We start from the raw sequence: 23,667 nt of genomic DNA, 5'->3' as shown, positions 1-23,667 counted from the left end.
CCCTAGAAGCTGGTCAAGCAGATACTGGGGAAGATTGCTCAAGGAAACAGCTAGATCAGCCAGGGGTGATTTTGACCCTGGGGAACACTTGGCAATATCTGGAGACATTTTTGGTTGCAAACCTGGGTGAGGGTTGGGGGTGCTACTGGCATCTGGCGGGCAGAGGCCAGAGATGCTGCTAAACTTCCTACAGTACACAGGACAACCTTCTCCAGCGAAGAATTCATTATTTGACCCCAAATATCCAAGTTGACATATCTTGAGCTAGATTCTTGGTCTTTCATTCCTGATTCACTTCTGAAATTTCATTTGCCTTTTGCTTTCCCTTTCTTCTCGTGGGGGAGGAATATTTCTCTGGTCACACCTGAAGATAAAGGCCTTACTCCTCTCCCAATACCTCAGCACAGGGATGTGAAATGCAAACCCAGACAGCAGGGCCCTGCCTACTGGGTGCTGTCCCCATCTCCCTGTGCCTCCAGCCCAGTCATTGCCAGTTCATCTTTCCAGAGAAAATCCTGCAGGTGCCTTCAGTGTCTGACCACTCAGCAGCCCCTCCAATCTCTCCAGGAGGCTACAGGCACAAGCTGGATTCTCCCATGCAATAGGCCTATGTAGTCTGCATTGGATGGCAGCTCTTCAGCAGAAAGTTCTGGGATGGTCTACGGACTCCAGCTTAGGTGACCAGGCTCTGTGAAAGAGAGGGTATATTGTATTGACCCTTCGTGCCACACTGGGAATCAGAAGTCAAGATATTGTCCTAGTCTCTAGGACTAGAAAATAATTGAGGCCAAGACTTCCTGGCATCAGGCATTTGGAAATACTCCAGGATCCCATGACTGACACTTGACACCATTCCTTCTGCCTCTGACCAACCCCCGTGCTGCTGGCAGACAAGGGAAGCTGACAGTTAAGATGTCCTAAGCCACTGGCAGCCTAAGTCCTTTGCCTCATGACCAATCTGTGAGGCAGAAGCTGGGTTTCGTAGAGCCCCAGTTTCCCTGGAATATTCTCAGATCAAGAGGGATTAGAATGTATTCAGTTTGCAGATTTTGTATTCTCTGAGGTCTTTATATACGTTCAGTGAGATATTTTAAACATTTGTCAATGAAACCCAAGTTTTTACCAAGCCTCTACTGTGGGCTGGGCATGAGTATCATTAATAGACTGGAGCGGCCCCTCCCATGCCCTGCTGCAGGATGCTCTGTCAGAGGCTTCTCCTCAGGCATATGAGGCTCAGGGATGCTCATCCCCGCCTGACCTACTCGGTGGCCGACTCGTCATCCCAGATCCTGATCTTGCTTTCCCTGCCTGAGCATGCAGTGCTTCCTGAGGTCCCCCTGTTCTTCCCCATTTATGTGTCATCAGGGCTGAGCACAGCCCCTGGCACATAGTAGATGCTCAATAAATATAGGTTGGTTGATTGAGGTATAGAGCCTCTCCTTAGCTCTATACCAAGAGCCAACCTGGATGGGCACAGGACGTAGCTCTTCACTGGGACCTAAGGGATGGAGGACTGTTGGATTCGATCTATTTTGTACAAATCTGGCTTCCCAGAATGTGAAACATGAGACTGGCTCCCTGGCTCACCACCCACCTGCCTCTTCCCATTGCCAGGCTGAGAATCACCACTGGTGACAAATGCTGGACAGCCTGGCTGACAAGTGGTCCTGCGTGAGCAAGGCACTGGCAGCTCTGAGTGCCAGGCTTTTGCTTCCTGTGCGTTTGGGGCTGCGCATTTGGAGAGGATCCACCACTTAACAGAGGGGAGCTGCTGGAGTGACAAGCAGCATCCTCACGCCAGGAGAGCTTCCTGCCCAGAACGTATGGTGTGTGTCCAAGGGCTCTCAAGGTACCCGAAGCCGTGCCAGTTTGCAATAATTAAGCAGTAAGACCCAAGTGAATGGGTTTGCTGTGGCTGCGTGACAGCCAGATGCCTGGGGTGTGAACTGAGGCCCAGCACGCGGCTCTCCGCCTCGCACTGAAAACTGTCTTGTTGAGACTATAAAATCGTCGGTGACGAATGGAAGGAGTGATCATGCTGGTGATTTGGTGCTAACGTGGCAGCTCACTCCAAGGACTTGCACACATCGTCTCCTTCACCCTGGCAGCATCTCAGGAAGGCAGGAACTTGGCCTGACTTCTGCCTTCCACTGTCCAGATGGACACCCGCCACCTGGGGCCTGGGCCTAAGTCAAGTGCTTCTGCACAGGTGGACTTAATGTTCCTGATCCCCAGCCCAAAGCCCCATCTTTGCCCCATGCTTTTCAGGGCTCTGAGTACCAGGCCCTGGGTGAGTCCTTCTCAGACATCATCTATGTCAAGTCTCATAGCAGCTCTACTATGTAGGATTCTATTATCCCCATTCCACAGGTGACAAAACTGAGGCTCAGAAGTGTCAAATTATTTCCCCAGGCCACAGAGCCAGTCAGTGCCGAGGAGGGAGTGCAGCCCAGCTCTGCTGGTCTCCAAAGCTTGTGCTCTCAACTACCACAATTTCCTGCCTTTTTTAAACAAACAAAAGTGGGCGTTATAACTGGGTGTTGTATTTCCTGTAACAACATACCCAAACTATAACTGGGTGGCTTAAAACAACAGAAATTTATTATCTCACAGTTCTGGGGCTGAAAGTCCCAAATCAAGGGATTTGCAGGGCTGTGCTCTTTGAGGGCTCTGGGGAAGAATCTGTTTGCTGCCCCTCTCTTGGCTGCTAGAGTTTCTGGCAATCCCTGGGGTTTCTTGGCTCGAGGCTGGGCAACCCCAACCCTCCATCTTCACAAGGCATTTTTGTGTGTGTGTCTTCACAAGGCCATCTTCTTATCAGGACACAAGTTACGCTGGAGTAAAAGCCCACCCTACTCCAGTATGACCATATTTTAATTTAACTCATTATATCTGCAATGACCCTATTTCCAAAGAAGGTCACATTCAGAGGTAGCGGGGATTAGGACTTCAACATATCCATTTTGGGAGGCACAGTGTACTCTCTAACAGATGTAGTAATAGTTTAAAATCAAGATGGAGCATAAAACAAAGGGGAAATAACTTTGACTTACAGCTGGATGGATGTCACACAACCCCTAAGGGAAAGGCATGAGAGGTGGTTTCTTCCCTGGACTTTGCAAACACAAGCGCCAGCCCAAGGCTCCCCAGGGCCCTCTAGGGGAGTCCTATCCAGAGCCAGGCCCTGGAAAGACTTCCTCAAGTGCCTCAAACCTCCCACTTCTGCAACATCTGCTTGGCTTAAATTTGATGTATTGGCCATTAGCCGCCTCTCCAATGACCCCCTCCCCATGCCACCCCCTAAAAATAACCCAAAACAAAGCAGCAACCTTATGATGACCAGGATGGCTGTATAAGCGAGTTTGAAGAGAAGAAAGGGGTGACACACAGAGATTTCTCAGGAGCAGAAGGGAGGCAGAGACAGTGTGACTTGTTGTTGGTGATACAAATTCATCTTATTAAGGAGTAATGAACGGTTTTGCTTGGCAATTAATCACCAAAGCCTTCTCCTTGGAGTAAGAAGAAATGGAAAATGCCAGAATAAAGGTGTGCTGGAGAGGCTGTGATGGCAGCTGTAGCAGAGGCTCTTGATGGGGGCTGCACACTGAAATCACGTCGGGGGGATTTTTAAAAGACCCATGTTCAGCTACGCCCCAGACCGATGACAGCAGAATTTCTGGGGTGGGACTCAGGTATCGGTACTTTTCTAAAGCTCCCTAGGTGATGCCAGTGTGAGGCCCGGGTTGAGAACCACTGAGCTAGAGGATCTCACCCAGCCCCTTGACCTTCTCCACCGCAAGGCAGGGACAGGCGGTAAGAGCAGCCCATCTGCCCATCACCCTGCCGAGCCTTCCATGTATTTCCTGCTCAGCTGGCATCAGCCAAGTGGGCACTTCTTTCTGGCGTCTTTCATTTCTTAGCCCTGTTTCCTCTGGTGTTGGTGTGAAATGAGAGATTCTGGAAACTTTGGTGAGGTCATTTTGAGTGTCTCTTCTATACAGAAAGACCCATACCAACTGTAAAAACAAATTGTTTTTTTGAGACAGGGTCTTGCTCTGTTGCCCAGGCTGGAGTGCAGTGGCACGATCATAGCTCACTGCAACCTCAACCTTCTAGGCTCAGGTGATCCCCCCATGTCAGCCTCCTGAGTAGGTGGGACTACAGGCTTGTGCCACCATGCCCAGCTAATTTTTTTTTTTTTTGTAGACATGGAGTCTTGCTGTGTTGTAAGGCAGCTCTTGAACTCCTGAGCTCAAGTGATCGTCCTGCCTTGGCCTCCCAAAGTGTTGGGGTTGCAGGCATGAGCCACCACGTCCAGCCTAAAAACAGATTTTTATTGCGAATTGGTGCAGCAGCCTTTCCTGAGCCTTAAAGCATTCCAGTTCCCAGAGGGTAGGCGATCGGCATGATGTGAGACACAGTGAAGCCCAGGTGTGGGTGAGTGTCTGTTTCATTCGTTACTTGGTAACATACACAGTTGAAAACTTGATGGTTTCTGTTCATATCAAAATGTCCTTGGGTCAAAACAAGAGTAAAGCGAGTGTGTCAGAATGTCTCTGGTAACAAAATGACTGTGTCAAATTGACGAGAATCCTCTTGAGAGAGGCCTAGGGGACAACTGGAGGCCTGAGTCGGAAACAGGCTCTCTGAGGCAGCTACTGAAATCCATGGCCTTCTGCTGCTGCATAGACCAAGCTCATTCCCTGCGATCTACCTGTTCACGCTTGAGTCTCTACCCACCATGAGATAAACTGCACAGTGGATGCTGATCGGGAGGATGTTTTGAGAGCTGGGTCCATGCCAACAACCTCCAGAGTAAACTGAAGGCAGCCAGCTGGGTGGGCACAAGCCTTCGTAAACCAGATCAGCTGTGGCTGCAACAGAGCCTCTAGGGGTCATGAGCAGCCTCATTCATACCAAGGAAAACCTCGGGCCACATGTGGGCAGAGGTTCTCCCCAGACGCCCAGCAACCCATGTAAGACACATACTTTTTGTCATTTGTAACTTTGCTTTATTTTCCTGAAATAGATTTTTAAAAAAATTCTTATATTACTCTAACATTAATATAAAGAAAAACTAAAGGGAAAGTAATTGATAATAATATATTCCACTTAAAAAAATATAAATGCTCAGGCATGTCTAACCAGACAGCCTAACAAGGGGCTCAGAAGCTTGGACATGCCTGTAAAGTCGCTATGAGCGGGACCACAAATGCAGACTGAACTTTTCCAATCCCAAGTCGGATGCCGTGAGCGGAGCCGCTGTTGACATGTATTTCTGAAATTGTGAACAGCTCTTGGGAGGGTTCTGAAATAAACTTGGTAGTTGCACTTCTGAAAATTTCAGTTTATATTTAAACAGTTCAAAAATGCTTCATGTTTTTATGTAAAATGCAGTTTGTTTCTAAGCTTAGATGATTGTAAACATCAATATCCAGGGACTCGAGAAAACTCTTCATCGTGTGGATGATCCCTCACATTTCAAGATGCCTAGTGTCCCTGGTGACATTCCTGCAAGCGTTATGGCTTCTAGAAATGTTCCCTTCCCCAAATGGTAGTTCTCTCCCCGCTGAGAATCAACTTACATGGATAGTGAGTCTCTGCTTCCTACACCTCAGTCTGGCGAAGGGCTTGGTGCTCGACATTCATTTCACCGTCTTTCCTTCTTCCTCGTCTTCATTTTCGCAGAGGGCACCAGCAGCTCTCTGGCTTTCTTGGGGGTGGTCAGCTCTTCACTCGTGGTGGTCTCCTCGCTTCCCTTCCCTGCTGCAGTGGAGAAGGCTACTTTCCCTTCCAATGACCACTGATTTTTTTATTTGATTACCAGAAGATAGCAGACCTTGTCTTGAAAATCTTGGAGCAGTTCCCCAATGCTGGGCTAGACAACTTGTGAGTGGCACTCCCAGATGTCACAACCAACAATCTCCTGAACACCTTCTCCTTCCAGCTCAGCAATTACTATTAGTTCTACTATCCTTAGGTCTAGCAGTGTAGAAGTGTTCTTCCCCTAATTTCTCTGAGATAGACTAAATAATGGGCATGAAATTTCTGGGTGTATTCGTATGACCTGGAAAGTGTGCATGAATTTCAGATTCTCAGGGCTTGGCCCCAGAGATGTGAATCCAGTGAGTGTAGGAGCCTGCATTTTTAACAAGCAGCTCCAGCCTGCAGTTTATGAGACACTCTCTGGTTCTGGGGATGGGTGTGGAGGCGATAAGGGTTTTCATCAAAATAGACTGGGAGGGGCCCACTCTGGTAATTAGGGACTCCAAAGTGGGTATCCACTTAGGGTCTTGCACCTTGTCTGGGACACTAATGCACATGTACATGGCGTGGGGGGTGGTGGAGGCCTGTGGCACAGACTTCTATGCATTCTCCCCTCCTTTTAGAACTTACCTCAGTTTTTTGCTGGGCACAACACAGTCCACCTGGATTAAAGACTACATTGTCCAGACTCCCTTTCAGCTAGGCATGGCCATGTGACAGAATTGTGGCCAATAGAATGTAAGCAGAACTGGTGGCTACAACTTCCAGGAAGTGGAAATTCAAGAAGAGGGGCTGTGCCCTTTTGTTTCCTTTCTCTTTCCTGCTTGCAGGAATAGGGCGTAGACACCCTAGGAGACCTCGGGAACAGAAGACACAGCAGAGCTGCTGAAGGGGAGCAGCCTGGGTCCCTGGCTCTGTGGTCTCCATAACTGCCTGGGACGGACTGACCAACTCCAGCCTGTGAGGGAATATTAGAGAGACACAGACTTCCATCTTGTTTAAGCCGCTGCTATTTTGTTTTGATTTTTTCAGTGACTCATAGTTGAAGCCAGAGTTTCCTAATACAGAGTCTCAGTTGAAAATGAACTAGTGCTAGTCCGAGGATTTAGCTGTCAGGAGAGCTGCCCAAAGGATCTGAAGTTCCTTCTGGGCAGCTGCTTCCCTTAAAGGAAGAACACAGTCTCTCCCCAGCCTGCATCCCAAAGGAAGAGTGTCTGTGGCCATCAGTTCCCTGGCCACATTTCTCCTGTGTCCCTGCCTCTCCCACGGTTCACGCACCCTAAGGCTGAGTCTGGGGTCGGGTGGCTGGGGGTGATGGTGGAGATACAGGTAAGCAAACCAGGCAGAAGAAAGGGGAGGACTGTCAGGTGCTTCTGGCATCGGCTCAGGATCTGGAGACTTTGATGCGTCAGTGGGGCCCAAGCTTCCTGTGCTAATGGGGTGCCCTTCCCAGATCCAAGGAGGGCCCCAGTGCCCCTGACACTCGCTTGGAGTAGCCTCAGGACAGCAGCCACTGCCTGCCGGGAGCACACAGCCTCAGGAGCAGCAGCAACAGCAGGAGCACAGGAGCCGGAGGAGTCCCAGCGGGCAGCTTGGAGTGCTCCTGAGGGCACCTCACACATCCTTAGAGACCCTGAGAAGTAAGCCAGGGAGGCCGTTCCAGGCCCTGCAAAACATCAGATGGAGCCGGGGCAGGAGGGACACCCAACCTCAGAGACGTGGCTTGGGGAATGCAGGCCCCTTGAGAAGCCTTGCCGGGTCCGTGTACAAGCCAGTCTGCCAGGCCACATGTGGACGCCCCCTGCGGAGGATGCGCCCCCACGCAAGCTCTGCTCCAGCCGCCTTGCCGCGTCCACTGCACACTTCCTGGGCCGCTGTCTGGTCCGAAGGATGTGTCTGTTTAGAAGAGGCTCTGCTTGCCCTGGAGGTTCAGAGCATCCTTTTCCTTTTCCCTCTGCGTGTGTGCACACCTCCGGCAGAAGCAGAGAAAAGGGCTTAATGACTCATGGAGACACATGCTTGGCAGCTTCTTCTGTTTCCTTTCATGTGCTGAACAAGACACCCATGGGAAATGGCCCCATGGTTTTTGAATGGAGGCCCTATAAAATCCCAACATCTGATATTCCTGATCTAGGGACTTGCAAGAATCCTGAAGCTGAATTCCAGAGCAGGTTTCAAAGGAAGCCTGCAGGAAGAGGCAACTGTGATGGGGCTTCGCAAGCAGGCTGGACTGGTAGCACTTTTGTGGCTCTCTGTCAAGGGTGGTGGGGTTGGATGATGCCCTCTGGGACAGAGTTGAGGGTTGGAGCATTCTCTGAATATTTCAGGAAATCACCGACTGGGACCTCATGGCTCTTTGGCTGTGTGTTTTCTTTCAGCTTAACCTGTGTCTGGGCTGATGGAAAACTCGTGGACTCCCCAGCAGAACACTCAGCTGGGGTTTCAGACCACACGCAGCTGTTTTCATGGTTAGAAAAAAGGGATCTGGGGCTGGGTATTGGTAGCTCATGCTTGTAATCTCAGCGCTTTGGGAGGCTGAGGCAGGAGGATCACTTGAGGCTGGAAGTTCAAGATCAGCCTGGGCAACATAGTGAGACCCTGTCTCTATAAAAAATTTTTAAAGATTAGCTGGGCATGGTAGTGTGCACCTGTAGTCCTAGCTACTTGGGAGACTGAGGCAGGAGGATTGCTTGAGCCCAGGAGGTTGAGGCTGCTGTGAGCTATGATTGAGCCACTGCACTCCAGCCTGGGTGACAGAGCAACACCCTGTCTCTAAAAAAAAGAAAAAACAAATGCATAGCTGGTACCATCGTCCTGAACCTTTCCCATCATATGTAGAGATCTCCTGGCAGCCCCTCGTGAGAGCTGCTCTTTCTTCTCTCAGAACTGTCTTTTCTGGACTAAACTGTCCGGGAGCTGCTTCCAGGTTGCCTGGGATACCAAATGGCTTAATAACCCTGATGAGGCTGAGAAAGTATAAAACGATGATCAAAAGGAGCATCTGCCCTCGAGATGTCCTCTGAGCTTGGCAGAAGATTTCATGTTTGAGCAAATGAATCATCCGACCTGTGAGCCACCCTCTAAAAGCTAGAGTGTGGAAGAAATCAGGCCAGGTCGGAGAAATCAGACTGTGGGCAAATGGGGATGCTAATAAAAAGAGGAAACGTGACATTCCACTGTAACTGTGCTCTTATTCATAAATCCAAGTGTCTCCAGAACCGTCAGGTATTTGGGACACACTGACCCCTCCTTTCCCTTCCCCCCACACATGTTTGGTAATTTATCTACACACCTGACTATGCAGACCAAAGGAAAAGGCCATCTCGGTCTAGCAATGACAAGGTGCACAGCATCTTACTCGGGCAAAACAGCTTCCCTCTCTGGTTCTCAGTCTCTTCAGGTGAAAATGAGGGGATCTGACTGGCTGTTCTGTGGATTTCCTTTCAGTTCTCAATGCTTTATGACTCCAAGATTTTTTTCAGATCAATTTCTTGAGACAATCAAATATTGACTAAGGCAGGTGCAATGATAAGCACTGGAGATAACACGGTGAATACGATGGTATCCCAGCTTCAGAGCCCAGCGGGAAACACAGGTGCAGAAGTCGATTCTTAGAACCCAGTGAGGCGAAGGAGACCAGAGTGACATGCAAGTTGCTTATGGGCGCACAGAAGAGGGTGTTCTGCTGAGTGTTCAGGGCAGGGCGTGGGTGCCGCGTCTGCAGGGTGGGTAGCAGGCTAGGAAGCCTACAGGTGGTCATGAGCTCTGACAGGAGAAGGGAAGTGGGGGTCTGCACATTGTTCATTATGAAGGAGGAACGAGGACATTTCAGGACCTGAGGCTGAGTGGTGAGGGACCTTGTGGCATGATCAGATTTGTATTCTCAGGTCATCATGTGGGCAGCGTGGAGGCTGTTTTGGAGAAAGCAAGACGGAGAGCTTGGAGACCAGATAGCAAATTGTTACTGTAATCCGTGTGGAAGCAAGTAACAGCCTGTGCTAAGGAGGTGATGTGGAAGGAGGTGTGGGAGGAGGATGCAGCTGTGGGAGGAGGTGGGGTCCACAGGGCTTCTGTGGTTGATGGGATCTGGTGAGCAGGTGAAGTGCAGGAGTCAGGGTGAGGCCTGGAGTTTAGGTGACCAGCTGGACAGCGTAGCCATTGGCCTGGAGAAGGAAGAGAGAGGAAGAGCAGGTTCCGGTATTGGGGTGGGTGGCTTGCCTGTGCATATGGGGTCTGCTGTGATGAGGGTGACTGGAGGGTGCCCAGGTAAATGGATGTGTCCAACAGAGAGCTCAGGACATAGGCCTGTGCACTGGGAAACCCAGGGGACCAAGACACAGACTTGGGTGTCGGCAGCACACAGTAGGCTGCCTAGCGATGAAACTGCCTGAGGAGAGTGTGTGGAGGAAGAGGAAGGCACCCCCAGGCTGGGTCCTCAGAGATGTCAAGGTTTGGAGATAAACACTGGAGGCGACAGATATCCTAAACACCCCGACACGATCGTCACACAGTCTAGGCATGCATCAGAACAGCACACGTACCCCATAAATATGTGCACTTACTGTGTGGCAATAAAAAAGATTCGGGGAGCACACTGAGTGAGAATAGTTAACGAAGGAGACCAAGAAGCTTCAGTCTAGAGGAGGATGAGGATCCAGGCATGACATGAAACCCAAGGGCCAGAGTTGAGAGGGAGAGTGGCCGGACATCAAGTAGCACTGACAAGATTTGGCAGAAGCAGTGGAATTGAGCGACGGACCAAGACCGTTCACCACCTCAGAGGGTGGAAGAGGTTCTCTGAGAGGAAGAAAGAGAAGAGAGAGTGCCCGTGTGCCCCCACTTTTTTTAATAGTTAGCAACAGTGTATTGTACATTGTATTTATTTATTTTTTCTTTTCTTTTAAATTCTGGGATACATGTGCAGAACGTGCAGGTTTGTTACATAGGTATACATGTGCCATGGTGGTTTGCTGCACCTGTCAACTCATCATCTAGGTTTTAAGTCCTGCATGCATTAGGTATTTGTCCTAATGCTCTCCCTCCCCTTGCCCCCCAACCCCTGACAGGCCCCAGTGTGTGATGTTCACCTCCCTGTGTCCATGTGTTCTCATTGTTCAACTCCCACTTCTGAGTGAGAACATGCCGTGTTTGGTTTTCTCTTCCTGTGCTAGTTTGCTGAGAATGATGACTTCCAGCTTCATCCATGTCCCTGCAAAGGACATTATCTCATCCTTTTTTATGGTTGCATACTATTCCATATGTGCCACATTTTCTTTATCCAGTCTATCATTGATGGGCATTTGGGTGGGTTCCAAGTCTTTGCTATTGTAAATAGTGCTGCAATAAACATACATGTGCGTGTGTCTTTATAGTACAGTGATTTATAATCCTTTGGGTATATACCCAGTAATGGGCTTGCCATCAGAGTGAACAGGCAACCTACAGAATGGGAGAAAATTTGTGTAATCTACCCATCTGACAAAGGTCTGGTATCCAGAATCTACAAGGAACTTAAACACATTTACAAGAAAAAAACAAACAATCTCATCAAAAAGTGGGCAAAGGCTATGAACAGGCACTTCTCAAAAGAAGACATTTATGCAGCCAATAAATCTATGGAAAAAAAGCTCATCATCACTGGTCATTAGAGAAATGCAAATCAAAACCACAATGAGATACCATCTCGCTCCAGTCTGAATGGCAATTATTAAAAAGTCAGGAAACAATGGATGCTGGCAAGGCTCTGGAGAAATAGGAACGCTTTTACACTGTTGGTGGGAGTGTAAATTTGTTCAACCATTGTGGAAGACAGTGTGGTGATTCCTCAAGGATCTAGAGCCCATGCTCCTTTGAATAACATGAGCAGACCTGCGGGAGTGTGGGCCATTAGCCGCGGGCTCATCTGCTCAGCCCATGCACTTCCGCCCTCGCCTGCCACTGTCCTGCAGTCCTGTGAGCTCCCCTGCTTCTAGGAAACTGTGTTTGGGAATGTCGCAGATTTCCTCCAGTAGGAAGATGCCACACTTGGCCTCTCCTGACCCTGAAGTTCTCAAGTCACTCCTAGAGCACCAAGATTCAAGCTGGTTGTGCTTGGGACAGAGGTCAGGGTGAGCCCAGGCCAACGGACCCCAAGTCTCACCTCCGTCCAGTGCTCCCCCCACATTCACACAGACTTCATTTTGAAAAACTCTAAGCCTACAGAAAAGGTGAAAGAATGGCACAATGAATATATCCATTGTCTGGATTCATGAATTAACATTTTGCCACATTTGTTCTCCCTCTCCCTCTCCGCTCTTTCTACCCTTCCTCCTCTCTCCTCAGAAATATCCCAGGAGGTTCACAGTGATGCCTCACCCCGTTATCGGTAATGCTAACTTTGATAGCAAGTAATGGCAGCTCAATCTTCCATGGGAATGACATCTTTTGCATTTGTAATGGATGAGAAATGTGTGGAGTGTTCCTTTAAGGTGACATGAATCTCCTGCTCCCCAGCACCCTTCAGCAATGCTTTTTGCATCTGATGATCCTGTCTGAGTCATTTATGATGTTGGTGGCTGCAAAATTCAATCTCTTTGCTTTGTTTTGGGCACCACTGTAGATTTGTGGATTTATTATTTTATTTTATTTTATTTTATTTTGTTTTATTTGTGAGATGAAGTCTTGCTCTGTCGCCCAGGCTGGAGTGCAGTGGTGCGATCTCGGCTCACTGCAACCTCTGCCTCCCAGGTTCAAGCAATTCTCCTGCCTCAGCCTCCTGAGTAGCTGGGATTACAGGCACCTGCCACCAGGCCCAGCTAATTTTTGTATTTTTAGTAGAGACGGGGTTTCACCACGTTGGCCAGGCTGATTTGTGGATGTTTGTAAAGTTAAATGTGGTATCATCTATTAACCATCATTACTGGTTTTAGTGGTCGTATTGTCTTGAGTTTGGTCAGCAGCAGCCCCTCTAGCTGGTTCTGATGAACTTCTGATGAGTCTCCCTCCATCTGAGCACTTCTCTACTCCCTGGAACAGCAGAATGCTCTATGCCCAGCCATTAGTTTTCTTGTCCCTAGCCTGGAATTGGCCATTTCTCTAAAGAGCCCTGACATTATTTAGTGGGGAATGGTATTTAGAAAACAAAACATGTGTGTTAGTGTGTTTACTGCTATTGGGATGTCGCTGCTTCTAGGACCTTCAGTACTTTTTAAAAAATAATTATTATAACAGCTGAAGCTTATTGCTCAGCTCCATGCTAAGCTGTCACCATGCAGCATTTTATTTCAGCCTCACACCAACCCCGTGAGGTAGGTGCTGTTGTTATGCTCATTCCACATTTGAGCAAACCAAGTTTAAAGAGTGCAGGAGACTCCTGGAATCAGGATCCAAGTCCAAATCCAGAATCCACTCTTCCAACCACAGCCTCCATTTGAGGGCCTGTGATCTGCCTGTCATGGTGCAAACATTCATCACTAATCTTACAATAATGCTGTCAAGACAGATGCTCCCATTATACAGATGGGGAAGCCTGAGACTCACAGAGAGCACGTGCTCTGCCTGAGGTCATCAGCTGGCAGAGCCAGAGCCAGATCGTGGATTCCAGCCAGGGTCTCTGCTTCCCCTCCCCACCCACAGTCCTCACGTTGTGTCCCACTTGGGCTCTGGGACCGGAATGTGTGGAGGAAAGGTGTCTGAGACAGCACCCAAGGCACTCTTGGGCTCTGTCCCTGCCTTGCCAGCTTCTCGCCATCTCCAGGAACCATGGATGAGCTGAGATGAGAGAAAAGGCCAGGAGCAGCCGGCGAGGACACCCAGCCATGCTTGTGGACGGGGCTCTGGCTTCTCTGTGTGCTGGTGGCAGTGGTGGAGTTTCCTCAGCTGAGATGGGCAGACTTGGGAGCAGACATCAGCCACTGCCCTGTGTGTGGCTGCTCTGTAGGCCTGGGGTGCCCAGATCGGAGTGGAGAGGACAGGCTTGCTGTGGATCGTGAGGTTGGAGCACAGGGCACCAGAGTCAACAGACATGGATTTTAGTCTCATCTCTATCACCTGTTATCTGTGAGCGCTCAGGTGAGTTTTTCATGAAAACCTCCAAGCCTCAGTTATCTCATCTGAAAAATGGGGATAACAGTATTTACTTACCCCCAGGGTCGCTGGGAGGATAAGATAACATGCATGGAGTGGAGGGCCTGATCCACTGTAAGTGTATGAATTAACGTCATCTGGCATCACTGCCACTTCGTTAAGGCTGGAGGCACCAGATGGGAGCGCCAGGGAGAAGATGCCTTGCCACACAGCTGGCTGGCGCCAGGCTCACCCTCTCCCGAATCCAGTGGGTCTCTCTATGACTGAGCCAGTGGCTTTTTAAAAAATTAATTACTTTTAAATTAAGTTCATGAAACAGTTTCAAAGCTGCCTCCAGTCCTCGTGTAACTCATGTCACAGGGGGAGAGACGGTGAGTTGACGGTGGGGACGGGGCTCAGGGTGGGAATGGAGAAGGGGACAGGGAAGGAAGGAAGGTCGCTGGCCTCTGGGGTGGACAGCAGGAGGCCTGGGTACCTGCCTGGAGTGCTTCCTCCAGCTGCCCACTAGCATCTGCACTTGGAGGTCAGCCCTGGATGGAAAGAACTCTTGGACTTCCCACAAACCGGTGTCTGCCCATCTTCCTTGTCTCAGTAAATGGCCATCCAGGCATCTGCTTATTTAGGCCCCAAACCTCACAGGCATCCATCACCCCTTCATCCTTCGTTCCCTACAACCAGAATCAGTTGGCAGGTATGGGCTGGCTTCTCTTCCAAGATCATTCTTACATATGTTGTCTTCTTGTTCCCGCTGACGCAGATGTTAGGCAGAAGAAGGCCATGCACCAGCAGGATGGCTGAGGCCAGGTGGAGAGCAGGCTGGGGCCAGCTCAGGCAGATGACACCCTCAGTCACCCCAGCCACCCTGGGGCTCCAGCACAGTCCCCCACTGCCCCATCCCCCAGGTTAGAGCCACCATGGGAGTGGGAGGGAGGAGAGTGAGGACCTGAGAACCCAGGTGAGAGTCAGCCGTGCGGGGCGTCTGTCTCCCCCTTGGGCTGGAAGCGGCCCTTTCCCAAGGTTGTCCCGGGAGTGGAGTTGAAATCTCTGTCTATGGGGGCTTGAGCCGTGGAGGGCATTTTCTCTCACACTGCCCCTGGGGGCAGGCCACATCCCCTCTTGCCTGGATCACTGATGTCCAGTGGCCCATGGGTTTGGTTGCCTCGCTGCCCCTCTGTGGCCCATTCTACAGCCAGCAGCCAGCGTGACCTCCTGAAAACACACATTGGGTCACATTCCTCACCAGCTTCCAGCCTGATCCCACCTGAGACTGAAGCTGGGCCCTTGGCTGGCAGGAGCTGCCCCGATGGTTGGAGAGCTCTCCTTGCTGAGGGGCATTCAACATCAATGCAGATTTAGCTCCACACGACTTCCCCAGGCTGGTCACCTGCCAGGCACCACCCACACCAGCGCTGCCTCCCCAGGTCAGCTTTTTCCACGTTGCCCTGTTTTGACTGCATTTCTCACCCAATGGATTTATCTTCCTCCTTTAGTCACTCACTTGCGTGTAGTCGACTTGCTGCTTCTCTCCTCCTAGGGTTCAAATTCATCAGAGTGAGGGCTTGGTCTTATTCCCTGCTGTTCCTGGCATATAGTAGGTGCTCAATTAAACATCTGTTAGGAAGTGGAGTTGCTGGCAGGGAACACGCTGCCCAGGACCTTTCTTTTTGCAGAGGACTGAATAAGCTCATAAGAGGTGGCTTTGTGCCTTTCTCAGGAGCTGCTCTAAGGCTTCGTAACCCTCTACATTAGGACATTCTTTCTGCTCTGTCGGGCTCATATTTGTTTTCACCGCATCATGGTTTTACAGCCAAAGCAGCACAGCATAGCAGTTAAGGCGAGGGCAGGGGTTTGGCTAGAGCGGGGGTTTGGATAACAGTTAAATCTGGGTTTAGAGCCAGGTTCTGCAACTTGCTAGCTTTGCAAAGCTCTGAAAGTTACTTCACCTCTTAAAGCCTCTGTCTTCTTGACTGTAAAGTGGGGTGTCTTACAGAGTTGTGACAATTCAATAAAGTGATTAAAAACAAAGTCATTAGCACGGTGCATGGCAGCCAGAAGGGCCACAGACTATTCCCCACTATTATGACATCTGAAGATGGTGGCAGAGGGCGCAGTGCCTGGCTTCCTGGGGATCAGTGGACGTCTTTATGGCCACTGCTTTAAATCCTCTGTGGGTGACCTTTCCCCTGTTGCTCGTCTCTGCTCACATGGATGAAGCTGAGGCCCCCAGATGAACCCTGGAAGCCACAGAGCTGGCAGGTCCTAGGGCCCCTGCCCCTTGCCCCTGCTGACGGAAGGAGTCACTCACTGAACGAGCTGCCCTGTCGGGCAGGAGTGCTGTCCTTCGGGAGGCCGTGTGTCCCTGGTTATGGCGCAGTCACTGTCCAGTGGCCTGTCACCAGGCAGGACAAAGCTAGCCTGTTTTGGTCATTAGCTGTTGCTCTTTCAAAATAAAGAGAAGCCACAATTGAGTCTTTACCGAAGCTATTTTTAGATTTCTGGCTTCATAGCAACCCTGGAATTTCCTATTTTCTCCTACTCTTCCTTTTATTTTGTTTTATTTTTTTAAAAGAGGACAAGTCAACCTAGAACATTGAATAAATAACCCATCAGAGACAGCACAGAACGATCCGAGGCCACAAAACACATCACTTGTGCCTGGGTGATCTAAGGAGGTAAATGAACCAACCTCTTTGGTTACAAGAACCCCAGCTGTCCAGAGACACCTGCCGGACACAGACTCCACTAGGGGGCTCCCAGCCCTGGCCTGGTGGCTGGAGGGGGCATCAGGACAGGGCCAGCGCCTCCTGGGTTGGCACTGGAGGCATGTTTCCAGCAGGCGTGTTTCCAGCGGTTGCTTGCTTTTAGTCCTGGGTCTTATCAACAGGGCGGAGTGAAAGGGAGCTTCTAGGCCAGGGCTCTCAAAGGGACATGCCCGTGTGGCCCTGCGGCAGGGGCGTCCCAGGCCGGCAGCACAGGCAGCCCTCACTGAGCCCTGTCTTCTCCCTCAGAAGGAGGGGCAGCCCCAGAACCACAGGGAGCTGCACCTCTACCAGGACCCATGGGCTCCCTCCTGGCAAGGGCCGATAAAGTGATACAATGAAAAGAAGGAAAACCCTCGGCTCAGGCAGCCAGCAGAGGCTGGGCCCTCAGGGTCACGAAGGACACGTGCATGGGAAGGCCCAACAGCAAAACCGCCTGCCCGCAGCGCTGTGGTCTGCCCCGGTGGACAGTCACGCATAAGCCGTCCTGCCTTAGGTGGCCAAGGAAGGGAAGAAGTGGAATCATGGAAAACATCCTCCCGGTGGACAGCGCGCCAAATGGCTGGTCCTCCAGGACAGGAGAGAAGAGAGCTAAACCAAGAACCCCAGCGCGCTGGCTCTGGGGAAAGAGGGTGGGTGGAGTCCCTCCAGGGGACCTAGGAGGAGTGCACCCCTGGAACCTTCCCCCAGCACAGCCCACCCGGTGCGGGAACGGCAGTGCCACCAACTCTCCGGGCTCTCGGTCCTGCCTCCGGGTCCCCGTCGCTATGGCCTGGACCTCTGCCCTCCCACCCAACACTGAGCCCCTTAAGAGCAGGGACGGGTCCACTCATTTCTGCCGTCCTCACCCCGGTCCCACGTGCAAACCTCAGCGAGTGCCCCCCAAGTACTGAATAATGAATAAACGCATGTGCACCGAGGACGTGGGAGGCGGTGGTTTCTCCACCAGCCCTTCCTGGCCCTTTCTGCAGAGGCAAAGGCTGAGAGGAGCTTCCTTGCCAGTTCTGGGGGCGGGTCCCTGTTCAGACGCGCTTCATCCCAGCACACAGCGGCCCGGGCGAGGCTCTCTCTTAAACAGGGAGAAGCCGCCCCCTGCTGGCCGCCGCCGATAGCGCCACACACGGCAAGCGGGAGCCCTCGCGAAGGAGCCGGCAGCCAGCTTTTCACAGACGCAGAGTGGATTGGTGCTCACAAGGAGCTGGCTGTGTAGGAAGAATACGTTCAAGAGAGCTATTGTACAAGGTAACTAGAGTTAATAACAAGATATTATATCCTTAAAAGTTGCTAAGAGAGTAGGTTTTAAGTCTTCTCACTGCAAAAATGGTATGTGAGATAATGCATAATTAGCTCGATATAGTCATTCCACAGTGTACACATATTTCAAAACATTACATTGTACACGATAAATATACACAATTTTTATTTGTCAATTAAAAATAAATGTAAAAATACAGTTTTAAAAAGCTGAGATTTTCCTCCCCTTCTGTTTTACTTATTTCTTTCCTATACCCACACTCCTGCCATTTCCATTTATTAACCCTGTGAATACTAGGTGAAAGTTAGCAATGTGTGTTGGATATAATATCATCTCAGAAGACAAGGAAAAGGTGAACAACTATAGGAAAGGAAATAAAAAATAATCATTAAACTCTCAAAACTTAAACTCACCACCAGGGTTATGAATTTTTAGAACTGATCATCTATTTTCATGTAACAGAGAAACTCATATTCTTTGAGAAGGAGCTATTTCTTCTCTAACACAAAAGGGAAAGTGTTTATTAATAACCAACATTTGACAAGAGGTCACGGCGTGTGCATTCCTGTTTGTGGGTGAGTTTGGTAAACAACTAGACTTTTTAATTTAATTTTATTTTATTTTTGAGACAGGGTCTCGCTCTGTCTCGCCAAGCTGGAGTGCAGTGGCACAATCTTGGCTCACTGAAGCCTCCACAGCCTCCGTCTCCTGGATTCAAGCCGTTCTCCTGCCTCAGCCTCCCGAGTAGCTGGGATTACAGGCGCCTGCTACCATGCTGGCCGGCTAATTTTTGTATTTCTTGGTAGAGACGAGGTTTCACCATGTTGGTCAGGTTGGTCTCAAACTCCTGACCTCAGGTGATCACCCGCCTCAGCCTCCCAGAGTGCTGGGATTACAGGTGTGAGCCACCACGCCTGGCCAACATCTTGTCTTTTGACAACAGCCTCTTTCAAGGTTTGGGTCCATGTGCCTAGCGTGGCCACAAGGGCTGCAAGGTCTTGGAGAACATGGGATAATTTCTTTTTTTTTTTTTTTTTTTGAGACGGAGTCTCACGCTGTTGCCCAGGCTGGAGTGCAGTGGCGCGATCTCGGCTCACTGCAAGCTCCGCCTCCTGGGTTCACGCCATTCTCCTGCCTCAGCCTCCTGAGTAGCTGGGACTACAGGCGCCCGCCACCGCGCCCGGCTAATTTTTTGTATTTTTAGTAGAGACGGGGTTTCACTGTGGTCTCGATCTCCTGACCTTGTGATCCGCCCACCTCGGCCTCCCAAAGTGCTGGGGGATAATTTCTTGATTTCAGAATTCACATCCAGGTTTTCAATATCTTCATTTTGTTGAGATCATGCTAAATAACTTCCATTACAAAAGGTGCTCAGAACCTGTGCCGAGCTAGTGTGAGTAAAGACACAGCTTGTCCCTGCAAAGTTGCGTCTGCAAACAGAGCAACCTGAGCTTTGAAGGTGTCCTGGAAGTCCACGGAGAGAGCTCCTTTCCCATCACCCAGCTCAGTATGAGCTGTGCATCACAGTGAAAAGAGCGTGGGGTTTGGAGTCACACAGGCTTCTGTCCAAATCGTGGCTTTGCTGTTTGCTAGCTGGGACCCAGGCCACTTCTTTAGCTTCTCTGAGCCTAATTCCTCTTCTGTAAAATTAAGGTACAATGCAGAACATCAGGTGGTGGTGACCATCAGGTGTGGTATTTATTTGTTTTATTTATTTGAGACAGAGTCTCACTGTCACCCAGACTGGAGTGCAGTGGCGCCATCTCGGCTCACTGCAACCTCCACCTCCCGGATTGATTCAAGCGATTCTCCTGCCTCAGCCTCTTGAGCAGCTGGGAATACAGCTGCGCACCACCATGCCCGGCTAACTTTTTGTATTTTTTAGTAGAGACGGGTTTCACTGTGTTGCTCGGGCTGCTCTCAAACTTCTGAGCTCAGGCAATCCGCCCGCCTCGGCCTCCCAAAGTGCTGGGAATATAGGCGTGAGCCGCCACATCGAGCCCAGGTGTGGCATTTCTAAAGGTGGAGGTCACCTCCGTAAATGATGTCCAATGATTATTAATGGTGTTGAGAGAAGGAATGAGTTGGATCTTCCATTGGGCTTGGCATTTTGCTGCCATAAATGGAATCCCAACCTGCAGCAGCATCTGACATTCAGAGGTGGCTGAATGCTGAAGGCACTTTGGAGCTCCCAAACCATGTTGGTGCCAGGCAGTGGGAGGAGGGAGAGGCCCCCTCCCTCAGCTTCAGGGGGATCTACACAGGAAGTAGCCCAATGGAGTAGTGGTTGGAAAGAGTCTTCATTTGGAGTAAGTCTAGGTTTGACTTCTATCTCAGCCACTTACTAATGATGTGACCTCGCTAATGATTCATCCTTCTTGTGCCTCAGGTTCTCCTCTGAAAAGCAGAATGGCAATAGCCTTCTTATTAGGTTCTAGTGCAGATTTATTGCAATTTAATGAAATAACTTACATAAAATGCTTAGCACAGAGACTGGCATCCAGTAGTTAATAAATGGTAGCTGTTACTGACTTCTTTAAGATAAGGTCTCCTAAATGACAACCTCTTTCCTCCTCATGATTCCCAGCCCTTCCGCCTGGTTTTGCTTCTCTGTGTGCCTGGCAGCTGGCTGCCACCCGTTTGTCAACTCTGGCTCGTCAGCTTTGCTGTCTGGAAAAGATCTGTGAGGCCCGAGCCTCTAACAGGGCTCTGATCTAGCCTCGAAAGCATAAAGTGTCAAGACCTGGCGAGCAGCTCTGGAGCTTTGGTGCAGCACAGAAGCTCTTGGGTGCATCGTCAGCCTTTGGCTGGCTGTGGTTTATGGGTTGGGTAGCTTTGTAGCTTGTGGCCATGCGGGAAGAGATCTTCGCAGAGCTCTGTTTTGGGAACACCATTAGGAGCTGTGGGACTGACAATACTGCCTGGAAAAGCAGGGACAGGGAGGCCAGGGAGAATCCTCCTGCGCCCTCGCCCTGGGCTTAGGAAAATGTCATCCAGAGTGAAAACTTAGGGATAAGCTCAGATGACATTGTTTCTGGAGGTCATGATCAATAGGGCAGTGTGCAGGCACCTATCTTTGAGCTTGGAGTTAAATCGGTGTGCTCTCCATTGCCTCTTGCAGGCTAGGCCTTTAGTCCAGACGTAGGGTAGGACTCATGGAAGCACTAGATTCCAGTTCTCTAAGTTCCAGCAGCAGACAAATACAGTGGCATCGATACGGGTAGAAGCCGCACAAGATCAGTCACATTCTGATCAATAAAAAGAGGACTTCCATGAACACTCAACACTCCTCAGAGATGGACAGGCTCTGTGAGCGCTTCCAAGAATCCTAGGCGGGGTGAATTCAAGCACCGAGGGTGGGCAGCTTGCAAAACAGACATGCATTTTCGGGGTTTACGCTAATTTGGTCTTTAAAATGCTTCAAACCATGAGAGGCTCTGGTGCAATACATTTAGAGACTGGATTCCTTTGCTCTCACTGTGTGCCTTTGGCCAAACCTTAACATTGCCAGGCCTCAGGTCTCTCACTGTAATAGGAAGGGATTCAACTGGGTGATTTCCACAATTCTCCAAGCTCCCAAATCTATCAATTACATGTGAAGGTCTGGGAAAAGAAATAATGAAAAAAAAAATACACTTTTTTTTTTTCTTTTGGGAAAAGGTTTTAACTTTCTTTAAAATTGAAAAAGGAAAAATTTTGGATAATGCATTTTTGAAATAACCAATAAAATCTTTCAGCTAAGTTATTTGCTTATATTCCTGTCCTTGATTCTCCCAACATTACTTTTTAAAATAGACAATTAGAATTGTTGTATGTTACCAGATCCTTCCAATTCCTGAACTCCGGGAACATGCTGTACAATGCAACCCACAGACTCCCAAGCAAGAAGCACTTCTGAGAGCTTCAGAAGATGTTTTTATTGTTCTGCCCAGGGCCTCCCTTTGTTCCGAAGTATCCTTGCCAAGCCTATGAGAATGACTCACATCGGTCAGCACCTTTTATCCATCTACAGTGCTTTTCCAAACTGCATTCACAAAGCAAACGCTTCACTCTCCTTGTGCAATACCTAGGGGTGGGAGAAGTGACTGGCAGCAGAGAACCCTAGAAGTTCAATACACACACATACATACACACACAGAAAGAGAAAGAGAGAGAGAGACAGAGACAGAGACAGAGAGAGAGAGAGAGAGAGAGAGAGAGAGCTCAGGGCAAAGTGACTCTCCAAAGAAGTTAGGTACCAGCATTAATTTGCAGAAGGCACAAAAACATTCTCCAGAGGACCAAGCTAATGCACTGCTGAAATTAGTGGACATGAGGATGGAAATGCATGATTTATAGAGTGTCTATTCTGTGCCAGGTGCTGCTGGACTTGCTACACATGTGAATGGAGAAGCAGGTGCATTTACTACTTAGGTGGGGTGAGTGACAGAAGTCATGCAGATTATGAGTCACTGAATGAGGGGCCTTGGACAAGTTGCCTACGCACTCCATGCCTCCATTTCCTCATCTAAACCTACAGATAACAGTAGTGCCAATGTTATGGGATTGTCATAAGAATTAAATAAGACATGTAAATAACAGCACAGTGCCTGGCTCAGACTAAGCACTCAATGCATGTTAGCACTTCTTGTTATGTTATCTTATTTAATCTCTGCAAAATCCCTGTAAATTGGCAGTGTTAGATCTATTTGATAGATAAAAATATTGATGCTCAGAAGAGTGCCCTGCTTATCCTCCTGTCTCAGGAAGTGAGTGAGCTTAGCCCCAGGTCCTCTCGCTTCCACCTGCAGCACCAACGAGGGTCCTCAGTACCCCAGGAGTAAACAGACCGACTCCAGCCTCTCAGCCACACCTCTTCAGGGGCTTGCACTTTTGTTCTCTCTGCTGAAAGAGTGAACCGACCGTGAACGACTTTCAGCTACTTCCTCACCAGACCCTGACTTGGGTCTGTCTCCGAAGATGGTTGCCCTGCGTGTAAAACACTCAAGCATCACAAAACCAGATAGAGCTTTAGAGATCCTTTCCAAAACACCCCATGGTTTCATGAGAGGACAACTGGGGCCCAGAGAAGTGGGCACTCAGGTCACATCTCAGAGCTGGACCAGAATCTTGTCTCCTGACAGCTCCTCCGAGGGTCTTCCTGCGATGCCTCCACACCTCGCACAGGCTGGTGTTCCTTGTTCCCATCTGGTCTCCAGACTTCCGTCTCACTGGTCTTTCCTTCAAAGGCCATCTCTGTACCTCACCCAGGGAAAGCATTACTGCTTTCAATGCCCTGGCTGCACACTGTCCATGCGTATATCATCTACTCAGTGCTGGGTGCATGCCAGGCTCTACTCTGTGCCCAGGGAGACCTGTGAGTGCCCAGACAGATGGTTCCCTGCACTCCCAGTGTGAGAGGAGGAGACGATAAACAAGTAAAATACACAGAGACGTGAAATCACCAGCGGTTTGAACAAGTGCACTGCACATGATCTAGAGGCTGGTGCGGTACCTGGGTGGTGCCCCAGTGCGGGTGGGTGGTCAAGTCACCTCTCTGGAGCAGCATTGTTCCGTCTGAGGTCTAAATCACGAGGCGAGCCGTCCTGTGGGGTGGGAGCAGCTCAACCCAGGCAAAAGGAAGAGCCAGTGCCGGGACGGCAGACCAGACTGAGACCTGGGAGTGCCAGGGGAGAGTAAAGGGTGGGGGAGAGGGTAGGGCTGGAGGTGGAGGGCTGGGGTTTCCTGAGCTGCCCTCAGGGCTGGACTTTTACTCAGAGAGTCACAGCAGCCACAGTGGGTGCAAAACAAGGGAACGACATGGCAGAATTTATTTTTTGAGCA

The 23,667-nt window shown here is 49.9% G+C and overlaps 2 protein-coding genes across 2 annotated transcripts in view; one reads left to right on the top strand and one right to left on the bottom strand.

Moving 5' to 3' along the window:
- Positions 1-14,159, top strand: part of KATNAL1 (katanin catalytic subunit A1 like 1) — a 167,521-nt gene extending 153,362 nt beyond the window's left edge. The window contains exon 10 of the mRNA XM_050766889.1: positions 4,207-14,159. Coding sequence (XP_050622846.1) covers positions 4,207-4,250 — 44 coding nt within the window. The 3' untranslated portion in view covers positions 4,251-14,159. The remainder of the gene's footprint in view (positions 1-4,206) is intronic.
- ALOX5AP (arachidonate 5-lipoxygenase activating protein) overlaps positions 1-23,667 on the bottom strand; it is a 734,005-nt gene that overhangs the window by 596,141 nt on the left and 114,197 nt on the right. The gene's annotated exons all lie outside the window — the stretch shown is intronic.

The sequence above is a fragment of the Macaca thibetana genome, chromosome 17, assembly GCF_024542745.1.
Source record: "Macaca thibetana thibetana isolate TM-01 chromosome 17, ASM2454274v1, whole genome shotgun sequence".
Taxonomy (NCBI): Eukaryota; Metazoa; Chordata; class Mammalia; order Primates; family Cercopithecidae; genus Macaca; species Macaca thibetana.
This window is presented reverse-complemented; position numbering and strand designations above follow the sequence as displayed.